The 20,153-nt window shown below is 42.6% G+C and overlaps 1 protein-coding gene across 2 annotated transcripts in view; it reads right to left on the reverse strand.

The window, feature by feature from the left end:
• LOC139009063 (HUWE1-associated protein modifying stress responses 1) overlaps positions 1-19,134 on the reverse strand; it is a 29,558-nt gene extending 10,424 nt beyond the window's left edge. For both annotated transcript variants that reach the window (XR_011471261.1, XM_070412998.1), the window contains exons 1-3: positions 18,448-19,134; positions 17,800-17,880; positions 5,528-5,803 (exon numbers count right to left, since the gene is read on the reverse strand). Coding sequence is in view for 1 of the 2 variants with exons in the window: in XM_070412998.1 (XP_070269099.1) it covers positions 5,528-5,803; positions 17,800-17,880; positions 18,448-18,673 (583 nt within the window). In the remaining variant the exon portion in view is untranslated. The remainder of the gene's footprint in view (positions 1-5,527; positions 5,804-17,799; positions 17,881-18,447) is intronic.
• Between the last annotated feature and the right edge of the window lie 1,019 nt (positions 19,135-20,153).

A 20,153-nucleotide genomic window follows, 5' to 3' on the forward strand; every position in this document is an offset into this window, starting at 1 on the left:
TGGTTTATATCAACATGAAACAAGCTCAAGGTCTTAGCAAGTAATGTAAGTAATTAACAGTAATTTGCAAGTAATCCCTGTCCCTCTGGAGTGATTTCTGAAATTTTAAAAAGCCACCCTTATTAAAAAGGGAGGGGGAAAAGTAGCCCCGAATGCCACTGGAACTCTAAGTCTAAACTTGCATTCAGGGGCAAAGAGAGCACTCACAGGACTTAGAACTAACCAGAGGTCCTGCTCCTCTCAAGTCAAAGAACACTTACACAGTGTTGTGGAAGGGTAGGTACTTTGCGTAGTTTCTCATTTACTACATCACCTTATTAACGAAGTATTACACCTTTTACAACAAAGGAGACTGCCTTGGAGAGGCTAACCATATTGCCCAAGGTCATACTGGGAAAGTAGCCTGTATACAAAGTTTAAATGGTCACAGCCATTGATCTTCAAGCCTACTTGTCCACATTTCCTTATGGGGAAAAAACCAAAAGATACAAATTCATGTTATTTTCTGATGTCTTTAGAAAAGTAAGCCTGGAGACCTATCCCATCCCATCCCCTACCCCTACCAAGGGGAGGGAGTAGAGAAACCCCAAATGTACAAACACAGAGGCACAGTGGTTAGGAACATTCATTTAGATATTCAGACAGATCTAGAATATCTATTTTACTACTTACTGACTGCTTCCATTTTATCCAAATAAACCTTTCTTCACTGATAAAATGGCAAAGACTCAAGGTAAGAGTGTGGATTAAAGGAGACCCTCCTTATTAGTGGGGTGCTGACACCAAGTAAACATTAAAAGTATAGTTCTTATTATAAGTCATCCTCAGGCCCCACTCCAAGTCTTGGTTGTTCTAATTTAGGTTTACTTTGTAGCACTCCTAAGGAACACCAGTTAGTGTACCCGTATTGCAGTCACCTAGGGAACTGTATCCTTACTCTTTCTAAAGGTTCTTTGCCCACACTGTGTTGCACCCATTTACCTAACAGACATCTGAACCAGCATTAAGCCCAGAACACATCTACACCAGGTTCTACTAAAGCCAGAAGCTGTGAGACAAGGCCCCTTCCCTAAGGCAGCCCTGTCTAATGGAAGGAAAAGCCATGGAAACAATTCAAACTGGAAGAGCAAAGATAAAGATACTGTTCAGTGAAAGATTGAGAAAATGAGAACTGAAGGAAAGCTTTTAATCTGAAAGGATAAACAGGCATAGGGAAAATTTCAAAAGAGAATGGAGAAGATAGACACAAAAAGAAAAAAAAGAAAGAAAATAGCAGTATTTAATAGATCAAACAATATGACTAAGATACCTGACCCAAGGTTAAGACCAAGTCATAAGGCCCTTGCAATGCCATGCTGAGTTCTGACTTCACCCTATAGGCCATAGGAAAACAAAGGTTATTTTTTCAGTAAAGAGAAGAGATCCAAAAAATCGACTCCCAATCGCCCCAGGAAAGATGGACTGGCAAATGGGTCAATTCAGGACTGGGAAATAAGAGCAGGAAGATTATTCCTAGAGCCCAGGTCTCACCTCCTCCAGAGAGCCTTTTCTGAATCCATAGCCAGATTGCCCCAGAATATCTTACACATAACGGGGTTCAAAACATTAAATTATTATCTAATACAACTGTGTTGACCTCAACAGAAAAGAAAGCACTCCACTCCATTCATATATACATGCCCAGAGACTTCATAAAATCTGCATGTACACGTCTGCTGCATGGTTAAATGAGGAAAAGACATGTGTTTGCTGTGGTTGGGGGAGGAAGGATGAGTCTAATCTGAAATGTGTGAGATAGATGCTTGTGGGACACCTGTGGAGATGTCCGCCAGAAGATAATGGTGCACATTATATTTGGCAATAAGGAGGGTCTCAACTGGAAGTATAAATTTTGAAAATTAAGACTGAGATGGCCCTCGAAGTATTTAAAGTCAGTGGGAGAGCCTGAGGAAAAGTCTGAGAGCCTAAGAAGAGAAAAGGAAAATTTCTAGAAGAGAATGGATGACTAAAAGAGGGACAATGAGAAAAATAGAGAACCACAAAAGGTCCAGATAATTTTGGTCTATCTCAAATATGTTTAAATAAAAACAAGGTGGCAGGCATTAAGTCAGTGCTCAGTAAATTTGTTCAGTATATTTTTGATAATGTTAAGACAAGGACTAAAGGATTAATCAGTTTAGCGTATGCTTGTGTTTCTTTGACTTCTCTGAATTTAATATCAGATGACTAAATCCCATAGTACATAGAAAAACTAGCCCTGACTGGTTTGGCTCAGTGGATAGAGCATGGGCCTGTGGACTGAAGGGTCCCAGGTTCAATTCCAGTCAAGGGCATGTACCTTGTTTGCAGGCACATCCCCAGTAGGGGGTGTGCAGGAGACAGCTGATGGATGTCTCTCTTCGAGTTTCTAACTCTCTATCCCTCTCCTTCCCTCTCTGTAAAAAAATCAATAAAATAAAAAGATTATCTGTATATATAAAAGCCTAAGTGACTGTTCGACCGTTCAACTGGTAGCTATAACATGCACTGACCACCAGGGGACAGACGCTCAATGCAGACATGGAAACGTGGAACAGACTGATGAATCTCAGAGGGAAGAGGGGAGGGGGAGAGCAGTAAGAGATTAACCAAAGATCTTATATGTATACTAGAAGCCTGGTGTACGGATTCATGCACTTGTGGGGTCCCTCAGCCTGGCCTGCAAGGATTAGGCCAAAACCAGCAGTCCAACATCCCTCAAGGAGTCCCGGATTGCGAGAGGGTGCAGGCCAGGCCAAGGGACCCCAGTGGTGCACGAATTCGTGCACCGGGCCTCTAGTCCTTTAATAAAAAAAGAAGAAGAAACTAGAAAGGTAATTATCCTCTGGTAAAAATGGATAGGACATGATATGTGAATCAATGTGACCTACACTCATGTTTGCTTTGATTATAAACTCAAAAAGTCTGCCTCAATATAGCAATTTTTTTTAACCTATGCCCCATCTTGCATTCCAAACTTCATGAATTTAAATTCTTCCTTCAATTGTAGAACTCCAAGAACTTCAATTTGACCTCACATTTCATGTATTTGGCTAAGCAAATTATATGCAAAACTGAATTCTGACAAGCATGTGCCCTAATTAAGATGTTTCAAATACATTTTAAAAGGTCATCTGAACAATTTTCACTTCAATTTACAGACTATTCAATAAAACAGATCACGAGTCGTTACAAAGTTAGTCATTAAGCTATATTTACAATTTAGTTAACAATACCCTACCATTAAAAATAATTCAAATTACTTGAAACACTCAAATCAGACTAGTATTTCCAATAGGCTGATGCTCTCTAAAACCACTAGAGCACAAAACTCAGTATAAATTATGTTTCTGTATACTCTTTCAAGGGGCCCTATTACTTTACCACAACACACATAATTTTAAATACATTAATTCGGTGTATGGAACCTTAGTAATAAGAGCCCACTGAGTCTCAGATATATTCTGGATTGGCACTACTTGTTATATTTACTGGTAAATTTATTGAAGGAAAAGATTATTTTCCTACACAGCTTTATAAGTAAACTTTTTTAAACCCTCACAACTTAAACTAAGTTAAAACTATAAAGAATCCCTTCTTAAACCTATTATTTAAATTCCCAAAGTTCAGTAAAATACTGAATCACAAACTGAACAGATTCAATTTAAAAAAATGTAAGGGGAGTTGGAGAATATAGTTGTTTGGGAAGAAGGCTGGCTTCGCCCTTTGTACAACGTGGGCAAAAAGTAGGTGTACAGTTTTGAGTATGCAAAACAGAGTTTATTCTTCTATTATTACTTATTAATTATTGTATTATTTTCCAAATGAACAACTGTAAACCTACTTTTGGGTACCCTGTATATAACTGCATTAAAACTGAAAACAAGAGTGGCTCTTACGTTTTTCAAATCTATCTTCTAAAGTATAATATTGCATAACACAGAAAAAGACACTTTATCAGGAGAAATATCGAATGAGTCATAAATTTGCTTGATAAAAGAAGAAGCAAAAGACTCAAGATAACTACATCAAATGCATTAAAATTAATCTGACAGCCCTGGATGGGTAGCTCAGTTGGTTAGAGCATCGTTCCCATATGCCAAGGTTGCGGGTTCAATCCCCAGTCAGGCACGTACGTATAAGGACCAACCAATCAATGCATAGATGAGTGGAACAACAAACTGATGTTCCTCACTTGCTCTCCTTTTCACTCTCTCTAAAAATCAATTTAAAATTTTTTTAAAATAAAATTAATCTGACAAACTGCATACTTTTAGTAAATTTTCCAAATTAATGGTAAAAGATGTGAAACTGTAATTCAATAGGAACAGATAAATTTGTATTTTGCCTGAGTTTCGAAAGTTCTGATGGCGTAACTATTCCACTCTATTAGAAAGAGCAAGCAGTAAATATCACATCCATACATCATAGTTTCTTGCAATAAATGTTTTTGTATTTTTTAATTTATCCTAAACTAACTCACAATGGGGGAGGGGGAGGCAAACACTTCAAATCCCATGTTCTAGTTTTAAGATAAGGAATCAAAGTTTGCCACAGAGAACAAAAATCTCTATAAGCATTAAAGTTTCAAGGATATAGAAGCCCTTTGTGTATATTCCACTATTTTTATTACCAGCTTACTTTGTTTTAAATGACCTACACTATGGACTCACTAATCACTTCTATATGCTTAGTCACTGGCACAATCCATGTTTCACCTTGGCTTCAATCAAGTATTATTTTATTGTTTATAGCAGTATTAAATGTTGTCCTATAGAAGTATTTCTCCTAGTTCTATTTGAAAGTCTGTATTAGAGAACAAGCAACAACAGACTCATTGACTACATACATACCCAGACTTCTCCAGTAATATTAAACCCCTCAGCCAAGAATGCCTTTTTTATGACAGGTCTGGCCTGGGGAGATGGTAGCAATAATTAATGAAGTGGACCTGTCCTCTGACAGTCTGCCTAACAAAGCAAAGGACCTAAGGGACAATAGACATAAGGGAAGTCGATTAATCTTCCATTTACCCACTCCCACTTGGTTCATCATCACAACTCTCACCTTCTACAGGCACATGAACTTGGGGTGTCAAAAGTAGTTCCCCTGAGAGCTATACCAGCCTATCATTGACTAGGCTCCTCTAGGAAATTATTACTCTGGTAGAATTCTTAAAACACAAGAACTTCCTCTTTGCCTCAGAGAGTAAGAAAACATGTATAACATAAGTGTAAAGCAATAAAGTCTAATCAATGCTGCAAAAGACTGTTATTGTAAAATCAGTAAGCTCAAACTTTCTAAAAACATTTTTTAGAATGGGTTAGCTAATATTAAAAAATTTGCCCATATATGTCCTTAGCTTCCATTCTATTTAAACATTTCTAGAGCAAGTAGTTACTATAATGGAAAAAAAAATCATATATCTGGACCTAAACCTAAATATGAAAATGGATCCACAGGCACACTCTTAACCATTTTCCAAAGAAATATGTTTAAACGGCTTTACCATGCAGAGCTATGGCTTCCCGGAAGGGTTGCAAATCAGTCTCTACAGATGAGCTAGTTTCCGTTGAAGTAGCTCGGTTAGGGGACACTACAGTCAGTCTTGGGGGAGCTCTAGAGTTTCGTGGTGGAGGAACTTTCCCACACAGGAAGCTGATCAAATCTTCTCTACGAATAGTTCTTCTGCGCTTTTTAACCCAAGCCAACACATCCTTATTGCGTCGCTGATAGCCAATCTGAATTCCAATATCAAAACTTCGCTGATGGGTGTCCACACTTTCTGTTAGAAAAAAAGAAAACGATACATGATGATCAGTAGAACCATGCTGCATTTAAAAAAAAAAAAATTTTACAAGTTAACCAAAATGAGTATCATGAAGGATGGAGCTCTCTATATCTATCAGTAATCTATTAAACTGAATTGTATTTTTGTTTGTTATACGTGACATTTAATCATAATGCTCTAAATTCAGATAACATATCACATAGTCCTGGAGCTTCTGCCATGTTCTTTACAAAACTTAAGTAAAAAGAGGGACTACTTATTAGCCAAATTTCCATCTTTAAATTGCTATTACCTTAAAAAGCTTGCTATGAAACTAGCTCATTTAATAATGCTAACAATGGGTAAATTATTAAATGTTTATTAGTACTATTTATACTCAGCTTCACCTGAGAAAAGATTAATACAAATCCGTATCTTGAGAGCGGTACTGCTGTCCCCTTATTGCAAGAGAAAACAGGAATTGAGCGCTGAGTAACTTCATGAAGGTCACAGAATAATATATACAAGAGCTAGAACTTTGCTCGAGTCTGTGGTTCTTATCCATTAATCTATACTGCTCTCCTTCAGAAAAAAAAAAGTGAATTCTCATGAATTCTAAATAGGATCATTCAATGGATGACTAAATATTGCGTATCAATCAGGCCTCGCTCACCCAGCAGCATTTACCATGTTATTTTGGAGATGCACTCCTACTGACCAGTTCAGCACTGACCGGGGGAACGTACTGAAAGGAGCAGCAAACTTTTTAGAAACGGGGAAATTAATTCGGATTGACTACTCAACAAAACTGAACAGTACGGTTGAAACAAAAAGGTTTCACTCATTTCCCTAGGTATAGCTTCATTCTACTCCAGTACCCAACAGTTTTCCATAAACTCATAACCATTCCAATTCCAAAAGACCTTGCCTTAAAATTTCTGGCCTCCCAGTCTCCCTGTAGATATTTCCCCCTTATATAAAGAACCAGAATGTTCAAGAAAACAATCCCTGAAATTTATTTTTAGTTGTGCTACTCAAGCAGCAGAAAACCACCAGTATATCTTTAATAGCCCAGCTGGTATGACTCAGTGGTTGAGCATCAACCTATGAATAAGGAGGTCACGGTTCGATTCCTGGTCAGGGCACATGTCTGGGTTGCGGGCTCGATCCCCAGTGTGGGGTGTGCAAGAGGTAGCCGATCAATGATTCTCTCTCATCATTGATGTTTCTCTCTCTCGTCCTCTCCCTTCCTCTCTGAAGTCAATAAAAGGCCAAGAAATGTAGATGATTTTTTGTGTTAAGCAAAAATTTGCTTTTACAAAAGATCCTGAGATAAAGAACTACCTGTAATTTTTTAAAAATATTTTTACTAGAGGCCCAATGTATGAAATTCGTGCAAGAGTAGTCCTTCCTTCCCCCAGCTGCCAGCACCGGCTTCCCGCTGGCACCCGAGACCTGAGCTTCCCTCCCGCAGCCGGCAGGCACCCAGGACCCAGGCTTCCTTTGCAGCCCGAGCTTCGTCCGGAAGGTCGTCTGGAAAGATGTTCAGTCTATAATTAGCATATTACACTTTTATTATTACAGATTGATTTCAGAGAGGAAAGGAGGGGGGGGGGGCATCAATGAGAGAATCATTGATCAGTTGCCTTCCGCCCACCCTACAACAAGATCAAGCCCACAATCCAGGCATGTGCCCTCACCAGGATTTGGATTGTGACCTTCTGTTTCATAGATCAACATTCAACCACTGAGCCATGCGGCCCAGCATGGCCTTTTTTTCTTTTTAAATCCCTTGTCTGCTACAAAGATAGATTCTGAAAGGAGTAGCAATAATCAATGAAGAGCGGTGTCCCAAAAAGAAAAACAAGAATTCAGACATCACAGAGGCTCTTAAACTGTATGAATTTCTATTATTAAAAAAAAGATGGCAAAGAGGGCAACACAAGCAGAATATTATTACAAGTTATTCCTGCCGAAACCAGTTTAGCTCAGTGGATAGAGCATCGGCCTGCGGACTGAAAGGTCCCAGGTTTGATTCCGGTCAAGGGCATGTACCTTGGTTGTGGGCACATCCCCGGTGGGAGATGTGCAGGAAGCAGCTGATGGATGTTTCTCACTCATCCATGTTTCTAACTCTCTATCTCTCTCCCTTCCTCTCTGTAAAAAGTCAGTAAAATATATTTTAAAAAAAAGTTATTCCTTACCAGATGATCATTCCTTATTGCTAAAAAGTTAAAAAGAAAAAGGGAAGTTGTCCATGGGAGCACTCTTAAAAATATTAAAACTCCATCCCAATTTTGAAAAAGTAGACTCTAATTTTACAGATATAAAAAGCAGCTCAAGAATGAAGTCATTTCTCCAGTATTTCACTACCAGAATAATGGCCAACTTACATGAATCAATGTCTTCTGATTTCTCATTTCACATAAACAAAAAGGAAGTATGAACTCCATCTTAAAGGCAAATTGTATTTAAGAGGACAATAGAGCACTTTTCCACCTCTCAGTCTTAAAGACTTAGATGAAGCCACCCCTTAGAGGAGTAGATAAAAATTCTAAGATGACCTTGTTAAGCTGTGTCTAGACCTTAAGTTTTCTGAAGAAATTGAAGCATTTTAAGAGAAATCAAGTCATCAAGAAAACTAAGCCCATCCCAAAGAAGGGAGAAGAAGAAACACAAAATATATGAACCTAGAGCAGTGATGGCGAACCTATGACACACGTGTCAGAGGTGACACGCAAACTCATTTTCTTGGTTGATTTTTCTTTGTTAAATGGCATTTAAATATATGAAATAAATATCAAAAATACAAGTCTTTGTTTTACTATGGTTGCAAATATCAAAAAATTTCTATATGTGACATGGCACCAGAGTTAAGTTAGGGTTTTTCAAAATGCTGACACGCCGAGCTCAAAAGGTTCGCCATCACTGGCCTAGAGCAACCAGGTTTCTAAAAACCTGCCCTACACCTAAAAGAATTGTAATCCAGTTCATAACTGGAGAAGCTTCTCTTTTTCCAAACACAATGACTAAGGAAATTTCATTTTTCAAGAACTAAATGGAGGTAAGCCCAGAACTAGATATACAGAGGGGAAAAAGTTGGAAGCATGAAAGGGACACAACAAGCCCAAAGCAGGCTTTGATGGCACAAAGATGAAGCAGACATGTAAATGTACATCTGACAAAACAGACAGCAAAAAAGAGAAGCTACACCTGCTACAAACCTTCAGTAAGGTGGTTTAGTTTAAAGAAACTGACAATCCAGGAAAGAAAGAGGTTGGCAAACAAAGTTTTGGTTTGTTCTGATTAAAGGCACAAGAAAGTCTCAAAATTTAGATCTGCAAGAGGCTGATGATTTAATCAGATTTGAAGAAAATTGGAAAACTCAATATTCACTGGTTTAGATGAGTTAAATAACTAGTTGTGAACTTCTTTTATAGTGTATGCAACTGACAAATCATTTCATCTCAAAAATTCTGCACAAGTCTCAATATCCAAACCCAAGAGCACACTAAAAATTAGGCATTTTGTGACTTTTACCTACTAGAAGATAGAGTAGAAGGAAAGCAGATATAACATTTAAGGTCTTCAGGTACACACTTTTGCATTGCCTGGACATAGCTTAGTTTTATACCATTAACAACATCTCCTGAAAACAAATCCAATTAGTTTACCACCCAGATTAATCCAATCTGTTATTTTCCCTAAATAGAAAAATCTCATGTTGACACTAAAGCATTTAAAATATAGTCCTATGTTTAGGACTTCAGCTACTTGGTTGAAAATAAAAACCCTCCCGAAATACCTTGAACTAAGTAGGAAAAACCTAAATGCTTATTTGGAGAATCTTAGGCATGGCTAGACTAGCTTTTAATTTAAATCGCAGGTTAGACACACAGGATGACCTCCTGAAAACTCTCAGCTAGACTGCTTTGAATACATCTGAACCCTGACAATATTACTCAAATTCTCAAAGTACAACTCAAATTAACAGTGGGGGACAGTCTTTGGTCCAACACCATCTGACACCAATGTCACCATGGAAAAGGGCCATTAAGCTTGAAGGTTAGGCAAACCCCAAGGGCATCACAAAATGTCAATCTAACCTTTAATCATAACACATTCATATCCTCATTCAAGAAATACTGATTCGTGGCAGTCAAATGTCCCACATTTCATATTTTTTAAAAAAAGTTTGTATATAAGCAGCTGAAATTTTAATTTGAGAGATTTTTAGAAGTCTAATCCTCCCACCACTGGAATGGGGCAGTTGGCAAATGATGATTTCTGAGGTCAAGACCAAATGCAACACTTCTTACATGATACTTCACTATTCACATTGTTTTTCTGATACTCACAAACCTTATGTGAGTCCACCAAAGCAAATATTCCAATTTCATAAACTGAGGAACTGAAACTGAGGCTCCAAGGGCCTTACCCAAAGTTAGGTGGCACAGTTACTTCTACAAGGTATTTCTTCCTCAACAACAGAGAAGCCATTTTCCATTCTCCTTAGAGCAGGGGTGGGGAACGTAAGGCCCGATAAATCACTTGATCTGGCCTTGCCAAAGCACTAGGGACAAGTTAATTGTTTGATCAAATATAGCAGGCTAATTTTTAAGTTAACTGTATATGGCCCTCGAATAATGTTATAAATATCCAAATGGCCCTTGGCACAAAAAAAGGGTTCCCCACCCCTGCCTTAGAGGATCTACAAACCAGAAGAGCACACCACTACATCAAAGCAACTCTTCAAAGGAATACTTAAGAATCAAATCTGCACTAACCCAACAGTCTGGGGGGGGGTAATCAAAAACAAAGATTTGGCCCTGCTCGTGTGCCTCAGCTCAGTGGTTGAAATGTCGACCCATGCACTAAGAGGTTACTGGTTGGATTCCCGATCAGGGCACATGCCTGGGTTTCAGGCTTATTCCCCAGTGTGGGACATGCATTATTGATGTTTTGAGCTCTCTCTCCCTTTCCTTCCCTCTCTAAAATAATAAAAAACTTTTTTTTTTTAAAAAAAAGAAACAAAGATCTGAGTCATAGCCAAAATAAAATTGTTTTAAGAAAATAACTATGTATCCCCCAAAGAGGTAGTATCCAAAAATAAGCACTAACTTCTAGCTAATTACATGTTTACTTAATCTTCACCTACACACAAAACAAAGGGCAGGAACCAAGGAAGAATCATTGCAGCCACAGTTGCCTGGCATCCCATCCTTCTTCCTTTTCTAAAGGCCCTCCAAGTTTTTGTTTGAATAGCTCTTGGGGAAGCTTCTGCAGCAAATTTGCTCAAGGGGTGGAACATGTGGTTTAGTCCTTAACACCTTTCGTACCGCTCACAAGCTTTCTCTTGTTTCTCGCGCCATCTGTTAAGGACCGCTCATGAGTTTTCTTGTTTTTCACGCGCCATCTATTATGGACCTTAGATGTCAACACACTGTCTTGTCCACATCGAATGAAGCGATCTCATTGGTGGAAACCGTGCAGGTCAATCTACGAAAAACTATATAATTGCACAAACCCATAAAGTATTGCAGTTACATTGTATTTTGGTCATTTGAATAGTCATCGTCTTCAAGTTCCTGGCGCTTTTAGAAATGCCCTCTCTCAGAAAAAGGAAGGAAACCAATGAAACTGATACACTTCCTTTCGTGCTGTTCCATTCTAAGGAAAACGATGAAATGGACAAAAAAAAGTAGCGCTGTACCTTATAAACTGTGGACTTTTCAATTCATTTAGAGTGTATAACGTCCTCAATCCACAAGCAAAAATGAAGTATAAACAGTTTCTGCTATCGGTGGCGAGAGACTGGATAACGGATGACAATAACGAAGGCTCTCCGGAACCAGAGACAAATCTGTCCGGCCCTTCCCCTGGGGGTGCAAGGAGAGCACCTCGTAAAGATCCACCCAAAAGGTTGTCAGGTGATATGAAGCAGCATGAACCTACGTGTATTCCAGCGAGTGGAAAGAAAAAATTTCCTGCGAGAGCCTGCAGAGTTTGTGCCGCCCATAGAAAAAGGAGCGAATCTAGATACTTATGTAAATTTTGTTTGGTCCCTCCTCATAGAGGAAAATGTTTTACGCAGTACCATACGTTAAAAAAGTACTAGGAACTTTAATTGTTTAATTGTTTTTGTAAATAAAAATGTTATAATTATTGAAAAACAACACCTAAAGTGCATTATGATCTGTAGTTATGATTTAAATAACGTGCATTTTGCCCAAAAACGTGCGGTCCCTGGCCTATGTCTTAGAGATTTCTATGTGTTAATCTGCACAATCCCAAACTGTGGCTATGATGCTGAGCTCTGAGTAAGCATGTGACCCAATTTTGGCCAAGAAACTGTAGAAGTCATTTGCTAGTAGCTCCTGGGGAAAAAACTTTCCCAGCTCTTCTAAGCTTTACTGAGTGGCTCTAAGATGTGAGTTGCCAACTTACTGTAATTAGCCTGAAGACAAAGCTCATACATACATACATGTGTGAGTACACAAGAGTGCAGAGCTGCAGAGCCAGGGAGACAGCCACTGAATTCAGTCAACCTCACCCTCCAAGTGAGGAGCCAATCCATGTCCATACCATTGAAGCCAGCCTAACTTGTATTTTTCTGGTTATTTGCTGCCAAAACATCCTTTTACACATTAAGTAAAATTATTGTCTTCTATAAGAACTTACAAACAGCCCTAACCGGTTTGGCACAGTGGATAGAGCATCAGCCTCCGGACTGAAAGGTCCCAGGTCCGATTCCGGCCAAGGGCATATACCTTGGTTGCGGGCACATCCCCAATAGGAGGTGTCGCAGGAGACAGCTGATCGACGTTTCTCTCTCATCCATGCTTCTAACTCTCTATCCCTCTCCCTTCCTCTCTGTAAAAAATCAGTAAAATATATTTTTTAAAAAACAACAACTTACAAACAGCCCTAGCCCAGTGGTCGGCAAACTCATGTCAACAGAGCCAAATATCAACAGTACAACGATTGAAATTTCTTTTGAGAGCCAAATTTTTTAAACAAACTATATAGGTAGGTACATTGTTATTAACTTAGTGTACTCCACACTCAAGGGGCCAAAGAGCTGCATGTGGCTCGCGAGCCGCAGTTGATAGAGCATCGGCCTCTGGACTGGGTTTGATTCCAGGCATGCCCAGGTTGTGGGCTCAATCCCCAGTAGGAGGCATGCAGGAGGTAGCTGATCAATGATTCTCTCTCATCATTGATGTTTCTCTCTCTCTCCCTCTCCTTTCCTCTCTGAAATCAATAAAAATATATTTTTTAAAAATTACAGACAGAATCTAATAACAATATTAGGAATAACTTAGGCCACTACTGCTCCTTATAAGTTTAATACAATTTAAGACAGAGTTTCTAATTGTGATCCATACTAAGGCATTTTGTACAAAGTCTTAAAGTTCAATAGTTTTTGCAGCAAGGATAGTCACAAACAAGCTCCAAAAATTGTAAAAAGCTGAAATCCCAGTATGTCTTCAGGTAGCATATGCTCGTCTGCCCATTTGCTTATACATCAATCCACAGATTTTCAGTATGTTCAGTTCACTTTCAGTTTATATGTATATATTTGTGTGTGTGTGTGTGTATAATACATATATATCCAAAATGGCCCACTGTAGTGAGACAACATATTATAAACAGAATTTAGCACCAAGATGTCTCAAAAAGCATACTATTTTTCACCTGAAAATTTTATTATACTTAGCCATTTTAGGGGAAAATGAAGTAAAGTACACACCATGAAGTTTATTCCAACACAAGAAAAAAAGTATAGACAAAAAATAAATTAGAATATCTTCCCTTCCTCTTCAGTACTGCCCACAGCCAGAAACATCTGAAAAAATAAAACCTGATCACCAACAGTCAGCCCTAACACTTGAATACTCACTATATGCCAGCACTAAACTAAGAGCTTTGTACTAAGCTGTGAATACTAATCCCCACCACTTACAGTTAAGAAAATGAAGGAGCACAATGGGGAAACATCTTGCTCCACTGTCTGTCTCCAGGAGTTTACAGCTATGTTATATTAAGTCTAAATTCTGAACTCAGATAATCCAGCAGTAGACTCCATAAGGTTGCTGGCCTGGGGCAAATGCTATTAACAGGGAGACCAGAAACATCTTTAATATAAACAATAGCAAGAGAAAGCTCTCAACATGTGGTAGAACTCAGCATGCAACTGAAGTTTCAGAAGCAGTTTTAAAATGCGAAGAAGCAAACAAGGCATAGCATAAAAAAAAGAATTAAAGAAGAAAAACCTTCACAAACTAAGAGAAACAAAGAAGTGGCTCTACAGGTTAAGATCAAAAGCACTAGCTTATAGGGGCTGATGAAGAGCTGAGCACCAGCTGACACCTCAGTCTGACCATGTGAGGCTCCTAGGATGGCCTTGTCCTAGAAGACAACCTGAACAAGTAGCCCCAGGAAGGAGGAATCTGGAATTAGACAAGGAGAATATGTACTTTCCTAAAGAGTCAAAAGACAGAGACTGGAAATCAATCACCTAAGAAAATGTGGTGGGTGGATGGTGGATTTAAGAAGCAACACACAGGCTTGGCCAGTATTTCCCAGTAAGCATCAACCTGGAATATATTAAAATGATCTCAGTAACTTTTTACTCCCTTTAGTTGCAGACATCAAAAAATGCACTAGACTAGGCAAAGGAGACACAACCTGACTAAATATTGAACGAACATCGCCCTCTTTAGAGTTATCAAATCAACATAAAAACAAGAACCAGCATCAGGATTTTCCTTCCCCTTTCCAAAAAAGGCTGGCAAAGTCTGGCCCTACTTTGTGGAGAAGGAAGCATGCACTCCATTTTGTTGAATTCTGTCCACACTGAGGGGGCATATCCCAACTCACCCTCCTCCAAATCCTTCCAACTACATTTTCTGCCTAACCAACATAATGTTCAATTTTTCATAAGACCACAGGGGCCCTCTTCTAGGCTTGTACCTCATTTCTGACCTTCCAATGTGTTCATTTTTAGAGATTATGAAGAAGTTGATGAATGTACCAAGCTACCCCTAGGCTGCAAAATGAGCCATTTTTTAGCTTGCTAGGTTAATTGCTTAATCATACAAAATAAAGGAGCATCACCCAATTAAAAAGATCCCCTCAAATTGCCCCCCTGTAAATTACATTTAAATAATCAGAACTGTGAACATTCTGATTGAAATTTACCACTACTTAATGCTGCATACACTTGTGACACTACCTTGCCAATTTTATTAGACCTATTTAGGGTATTCAATTATTCCCATAGTTGAATTGTGTTCTCTACACCACACCCTGAAAAGGAATAACAATGTAATTGCAGAGCACTATCCATACTCTCCTTAAATCAGATAAAAAATGTTGCTACCCTACCAAACTCCACAAACCACAACTTACCTTTTCTATCAGGTACAAAGGAATGCATTTAACAAAAATAAAATACAAAGTAAGAGTAATTCAGTCTAACAATTCAGCATTTGCAATTCAGCATTTGCAATAATGCAAGAACCTCAGGTGATGTTTATTTCTAAATAAATGACTATTACATTGTTTCTGAACAAATAAAACTAATAGACTTTTTGTAAATCAAGTAATCAAAATGGAGATTTCAAAGTTCAGCTTCTAAGCCCATCTACTTATATGAAGAATTTGCACTAAAGAAAACTGCCAGCTTTAGCCCTAAAGAAGTAGAATCTTGTAGACAAGAGCACCAAAAACTAAAAAAAAAAAATAGTAATAAAACTAGAAAACATTCCTATTTTTGTATAACCTAGGCCAGTGGTCGGCAAACTGCAGCTCTCAAGCCACATGCAGCTCTTTGGCCCCTTGAGTGTGGCTCCTCCACAAAATACCGACTTCTGCACATGGGCCACGAAGTTTCAATCGCACTGTACATGCACGTCCGCACGTGGTATTTTGTGGAAGAGCCACACTCAAGGGGCCAAAGAGCTGCATGTGGCTCTCGAGCCGCAGTTTGCCGACCACTGACCTAGGCAAACCTGGCACATACAAGGCACTAAAAATGTGTTGCCTTCCCCTTTAAGTAAAAAGCCAATTGCAACAAGCAAACGGATACCCCATGGTACCATCATACAACAGAAAGCTACTCAACAAAACGAAAAAGAAAAAAAGGCACTGCGCTATTTATTAATGCATGCAACGTGAACTCAATCTCAGCAAAAGAAGCCATACACAAAAGGCTGCATACTGTAAGGTTCTATTTATGAAATTATGGAAACAGGAAAAACCATATATTCAACAATCAGATCAGTGGTTGCTTAGGGACTGTGGTGGAGATAGAATTTCTTAACAGTGTTTGTCAAGCTCAAGCTTACATCTTTTAAAGGGTAATTTTAAAGCATGTAAGTTATACTCCAAGAAATCCGAGTATTTTAAAAAATGAATTCTATGTCTTACTTCAAATTTCCCTGTCTGGATGAAACCAAGAGCCATCCCAGAGAATATACCAGACCCTCAAGCACTAATGGATGTTAGCAAATTACTCAGGGGTCAAAATTTAAGGAACTCACCCAGGCTGATGCAGTTCTGAGCATCAGGCAGGTTAGTTCTTACCTGGGTTGTAGGTAATGTGCAGGGGAAGCAACCAATTGACAGTCTCTCTCATATCTGTTTCTGTTAATCTCCCTCCCTCCCTTCCACTCTCTCTAGAAAAATCAATGGAAAAATATCCTCAGATGAGGATTAACAATAAAATCAAAGTTGATCACTAGGGCACGTTTTAACTGTTTCCCTTTTCTTGATAAGCCTGAACTATCAGTTCCTCATTCCCTAAAATTAACACTTTACTCACCAGTTTCAGTTTACATTCTCAAAAAAATGCAAATTCTACCCACAAAATCTCACAATAGAGTATTTTTCTTATAGAATGCTACCATCATTTGTACATTCTTACACACACAAAAAAGAATCTAAGAATCAAGTCACTCCACAGCCTATTTTGATAACTTTGAAATGCACTAAGTTCCATTACTGTTACCAGCAGCTTCTAGAAGTTTGAAAGCATTTAATCATATCTTTATTAAAATTAACAGTCAAATTCAAATCCTTTTTCCATAGAAACCTTGCCCCCCCCCCCAAAAATTAAACCCAAATTTCCAAATCTTCAAAATCAATAAGGCACAAAATCTCAACCCACTGTCACTAAGAGAGCACAATGGGCAAGAACGTTTACTTTAACATATCTTCGTGTCATCACAGAAGAGAAAAATTAACTCCAGAAAGGCACTACCATAAAACACAACTCTTAACTCACACTCAGATCACACATTTCCTGTCAATATTGTACAAGCAGATACAAGGTAGTTTTCAAGATAAATACTTGAAGTTGCTAGGGAAGCGCAGCGTGTTAAGATGGGCACAGGTTATTTCAATTAGATAGTTTACATCGCACTTATAAATGCTACAAACGATCATGCTCGAAGCTGTCCATCACAAGAATCTTTTCCACAAGGTGCCTACAATTCTCCACACGCCGCCCCCTCCCCCCCACCGCCACGAGGTGCAAAACCATAAACTTTCTTCCCTTGGGCGCCTTTTCCAAAGAGAAGCTCCTCTCACCCAAAGTCAGCTGAGGGCTTCTTGACCTCTGCACTATTTGACATTTGGGGCATGGAGGCGGGAGGCGGGAGGGGGGGGGGGGGGCGGTGAGGGTAATGGGTCTGCCTCTAGCGAACAGGATATTCAGCAGCCCCCCCAGTGATGACATTCAAAAATGCCCCTAGACGTAACCAAATGTAGGGGGGGGGGGGGGGGGGGGAGAGCGTCAAAATCGCCCCTAGCTGAAGATCCTCGATCTCGCTAGAATACCACCATTTCCAAGTTGCAAGACACTCAGGGTTCACCTTTGGATACAGGAGCAAACACTCCGGCAGTCTGGGTCCGGGTACAGGCGGCCCACACACTTGGAACGCGGGCCTTTCACCCTGACGCAGGCGCCCTTCCCCTAATCGGCAATGCAGCAAGGTTATCTTTACCTTTGTAGAGGTTGGTGACGGCGGTGGCTGCGTTTTGGAAGGGGACCCAGAGAGAAAGTCCTTGTTGCTGACACACTCGGTCTGAAAAAGTGGGAAAGGGGAGGAGGAAAAAAAAAAACGGAGAAAGAAATGTTATTGGGGCGTCAATCATTCAGGAACGGCCATATTAGGTTTCGCCATTTTGTTCCAGGGTTTCGGGATCCCACAGTGACTGGGAGGAAGGCAGAAAGGGGGTCGGCGGAGGGGCGGAAGGGGAGCCTCGGGGTCCGGGGCGCAGCCCGAGGCCCAGCCACGGCGCAGGGAGGTGCCCTGTCCCCGCCCCGAGGCCGGCTTCGGGCACAATAGGGCCGGCCCTGTCGCCTCCCTTCGCCATTTTGTGACTGGGGGCTCCTCCCCTGCCCTCCCCGGCCCGGGCCCCCCGGCAGCCAGGCCCGAGGAGCGGGCGGCCTCCTCGGGGCCGGCCCCCAAAGCAGACCTCCCCCGCGCCGGCCCCGGCCTCCCCCGGGCGCCCCCGCGGCCCGGCCTCCGCGCCGCCATCTTGTGAGGAGGGGGCAGCGGGGCGGCGGCCGGGCCGGGGAGGCCGCCCGGGGCTTTCGGCCGAGGGTCGGGCCGAGGCGGCGGCGGCAAGATGGCGGCGGCGACCCTCACCTTTGTAGAGCTGGGCCACGGCGGTGGCCGAGTTCTGGAAGAGGTGCCACAGCTTCTGTTGCTTGTGCTCGGGCTGCGCCCCGGCCGACGCCTCGTCCTGCAGCTCCGGGGGTAGCTGCTCGTCCTGCTCGGCCTCGGCCAGGCACTGCCGCTCCCACTTGGAGAACCAATGCTCGGGCCCGTGCTCCTGAATCTCTGCCTCGCCCTCTTCCTTCCGCTCCTCCATCCTCCGCGGCCTCCCGCGGCCTCGCCGCCGCCGCCGCCGCGTCCTCCTCAGGCTAGGCTCCCGCGGAAGCGTCGTCGTCAACAGGCCCGGTGGCGGGGCCCAGCGGCCGGCGGCGGCTCCTCGCGGCGGCCCGGGCCTCCTGCTCCCCGACGACCTGCGAGCCCCGCCCCGCGGCCCCGCGCTGCCCGGGACGACCCCCGCCCCGGGCCTCCCCACCCCTGGGCCCCGCCGAAGGTCGCCGAGGGCCGGAGGACCGCCGCCGCCTCTCGCCTCTAGAGTCGGAACCCGTCTACCGTCCCCCCATGGCGCCGCGGCCCCCCGCCGTAGGGCCGCCGCTGCTGACAACCGAGCCCTCCCAGCAGCCGTGCCAGCGCCAATGAGCCCAAACCGAAAACTAAGGAACGTCGTCGCCACCGCCGTCGACGCCTCTGCGGCTGCTGATCCTCGCCCTCCCCCGCCCACATGCCGAGGAAGCACCGCCCACTCGGCCCTCCCCTGCCCAATTGGGGCGCGTCCGCTCCGAGGGTTTCCCATTGGTCCGATACAACCTGTTCCGCGTGCCGGTGTCTGAACACATCCCCGTGATTGGTTCCTCCACATGTCTGCCATAACATAACCAATCGGCGGGGGCAAAGGAGAGCACGTCAGGAAGGGTGAAGTCGTAGAAAGAGGGGGGAGAGCTGACAGTGGTTGCGTCCAAGCCCAAAAAAAAAGTGCGCATGCGCACTTGCCCGCTGCCCCAGCCCCTGGGCCTCCAGCGGGAGTCACGTGACCCGCCCTGCGACCGCACCCGGGGCGGGGGTTTTTCCGGCGCTTCCAGGCCCTAGGAGACGCAAAATTGGATCCGGCCACTGCGCCGCGGGGCTGGAAGGGAGTGGTGGGTGACAGCCTGGTTAGTCCGGTCCCTTGGGCTTCCACAAGGAGGGAAATGGAGGAATTGAATAAAACACCCAACTTCTGTCCAAGTGTGCAAAGTGCTTCCCATCTGTGTATTTCACTGTCCCATTTCTTAGATGGGACAAGTCGAACCTCAGAGCCCAAAGAAAAATTTTAAGGTTGCAGGCCGGCGGGCCCTTCCTGTGTCCTGCAGGGCAGCCCACACCCACAGAGCTTATCACGGGGTGCGTGGGGAACTCTCTGCCGCCCATCTACCCCCCTCCACCGCGAGCAACCCGCGTCTCCGGGGACACGTCTCTGGACTAGACGGCAGCTGCCGCCCAGCCGGCCCGCGAAACCGAGAATCAGCCGGAACAGGAGGGTGCCGAGGCCCTGGCGCGTCTGAGCTTTGGCAGGTGAGGCGGACAGCCCCCGCACCTGTCCCTACAGCACACTCCCGGGCCACGTGCGGCCGCTGGCGTCACGCGGCAGCCCCCGCCTCCTCCGACCGGAACCCGCGTGGCCGCGCTGAGTGGGAGGCCCCGCTTCCAGGGGGAAAGTTCTGCGCGGACTCTCGCTAACAGGCCGCGCGCAACAGTCCTGT

Source organism: Myotis yumanensis, unplaced genomic scaffold (genome assembly GCF_028538775.1).
Source record: "Myotis yumanensis isolate MYYU_CA2020_CCGP unplaced genomic scaffold, mMyoYum1.0.hap1 SCAF_4, whole genome shotgun sequence".
Lineage (NCBI taxonomy): Eukaryota > Metazoa > Chordata > Mammalia > Chiroptera > Vespertilionidae > Myotis > Myotis yumanensis.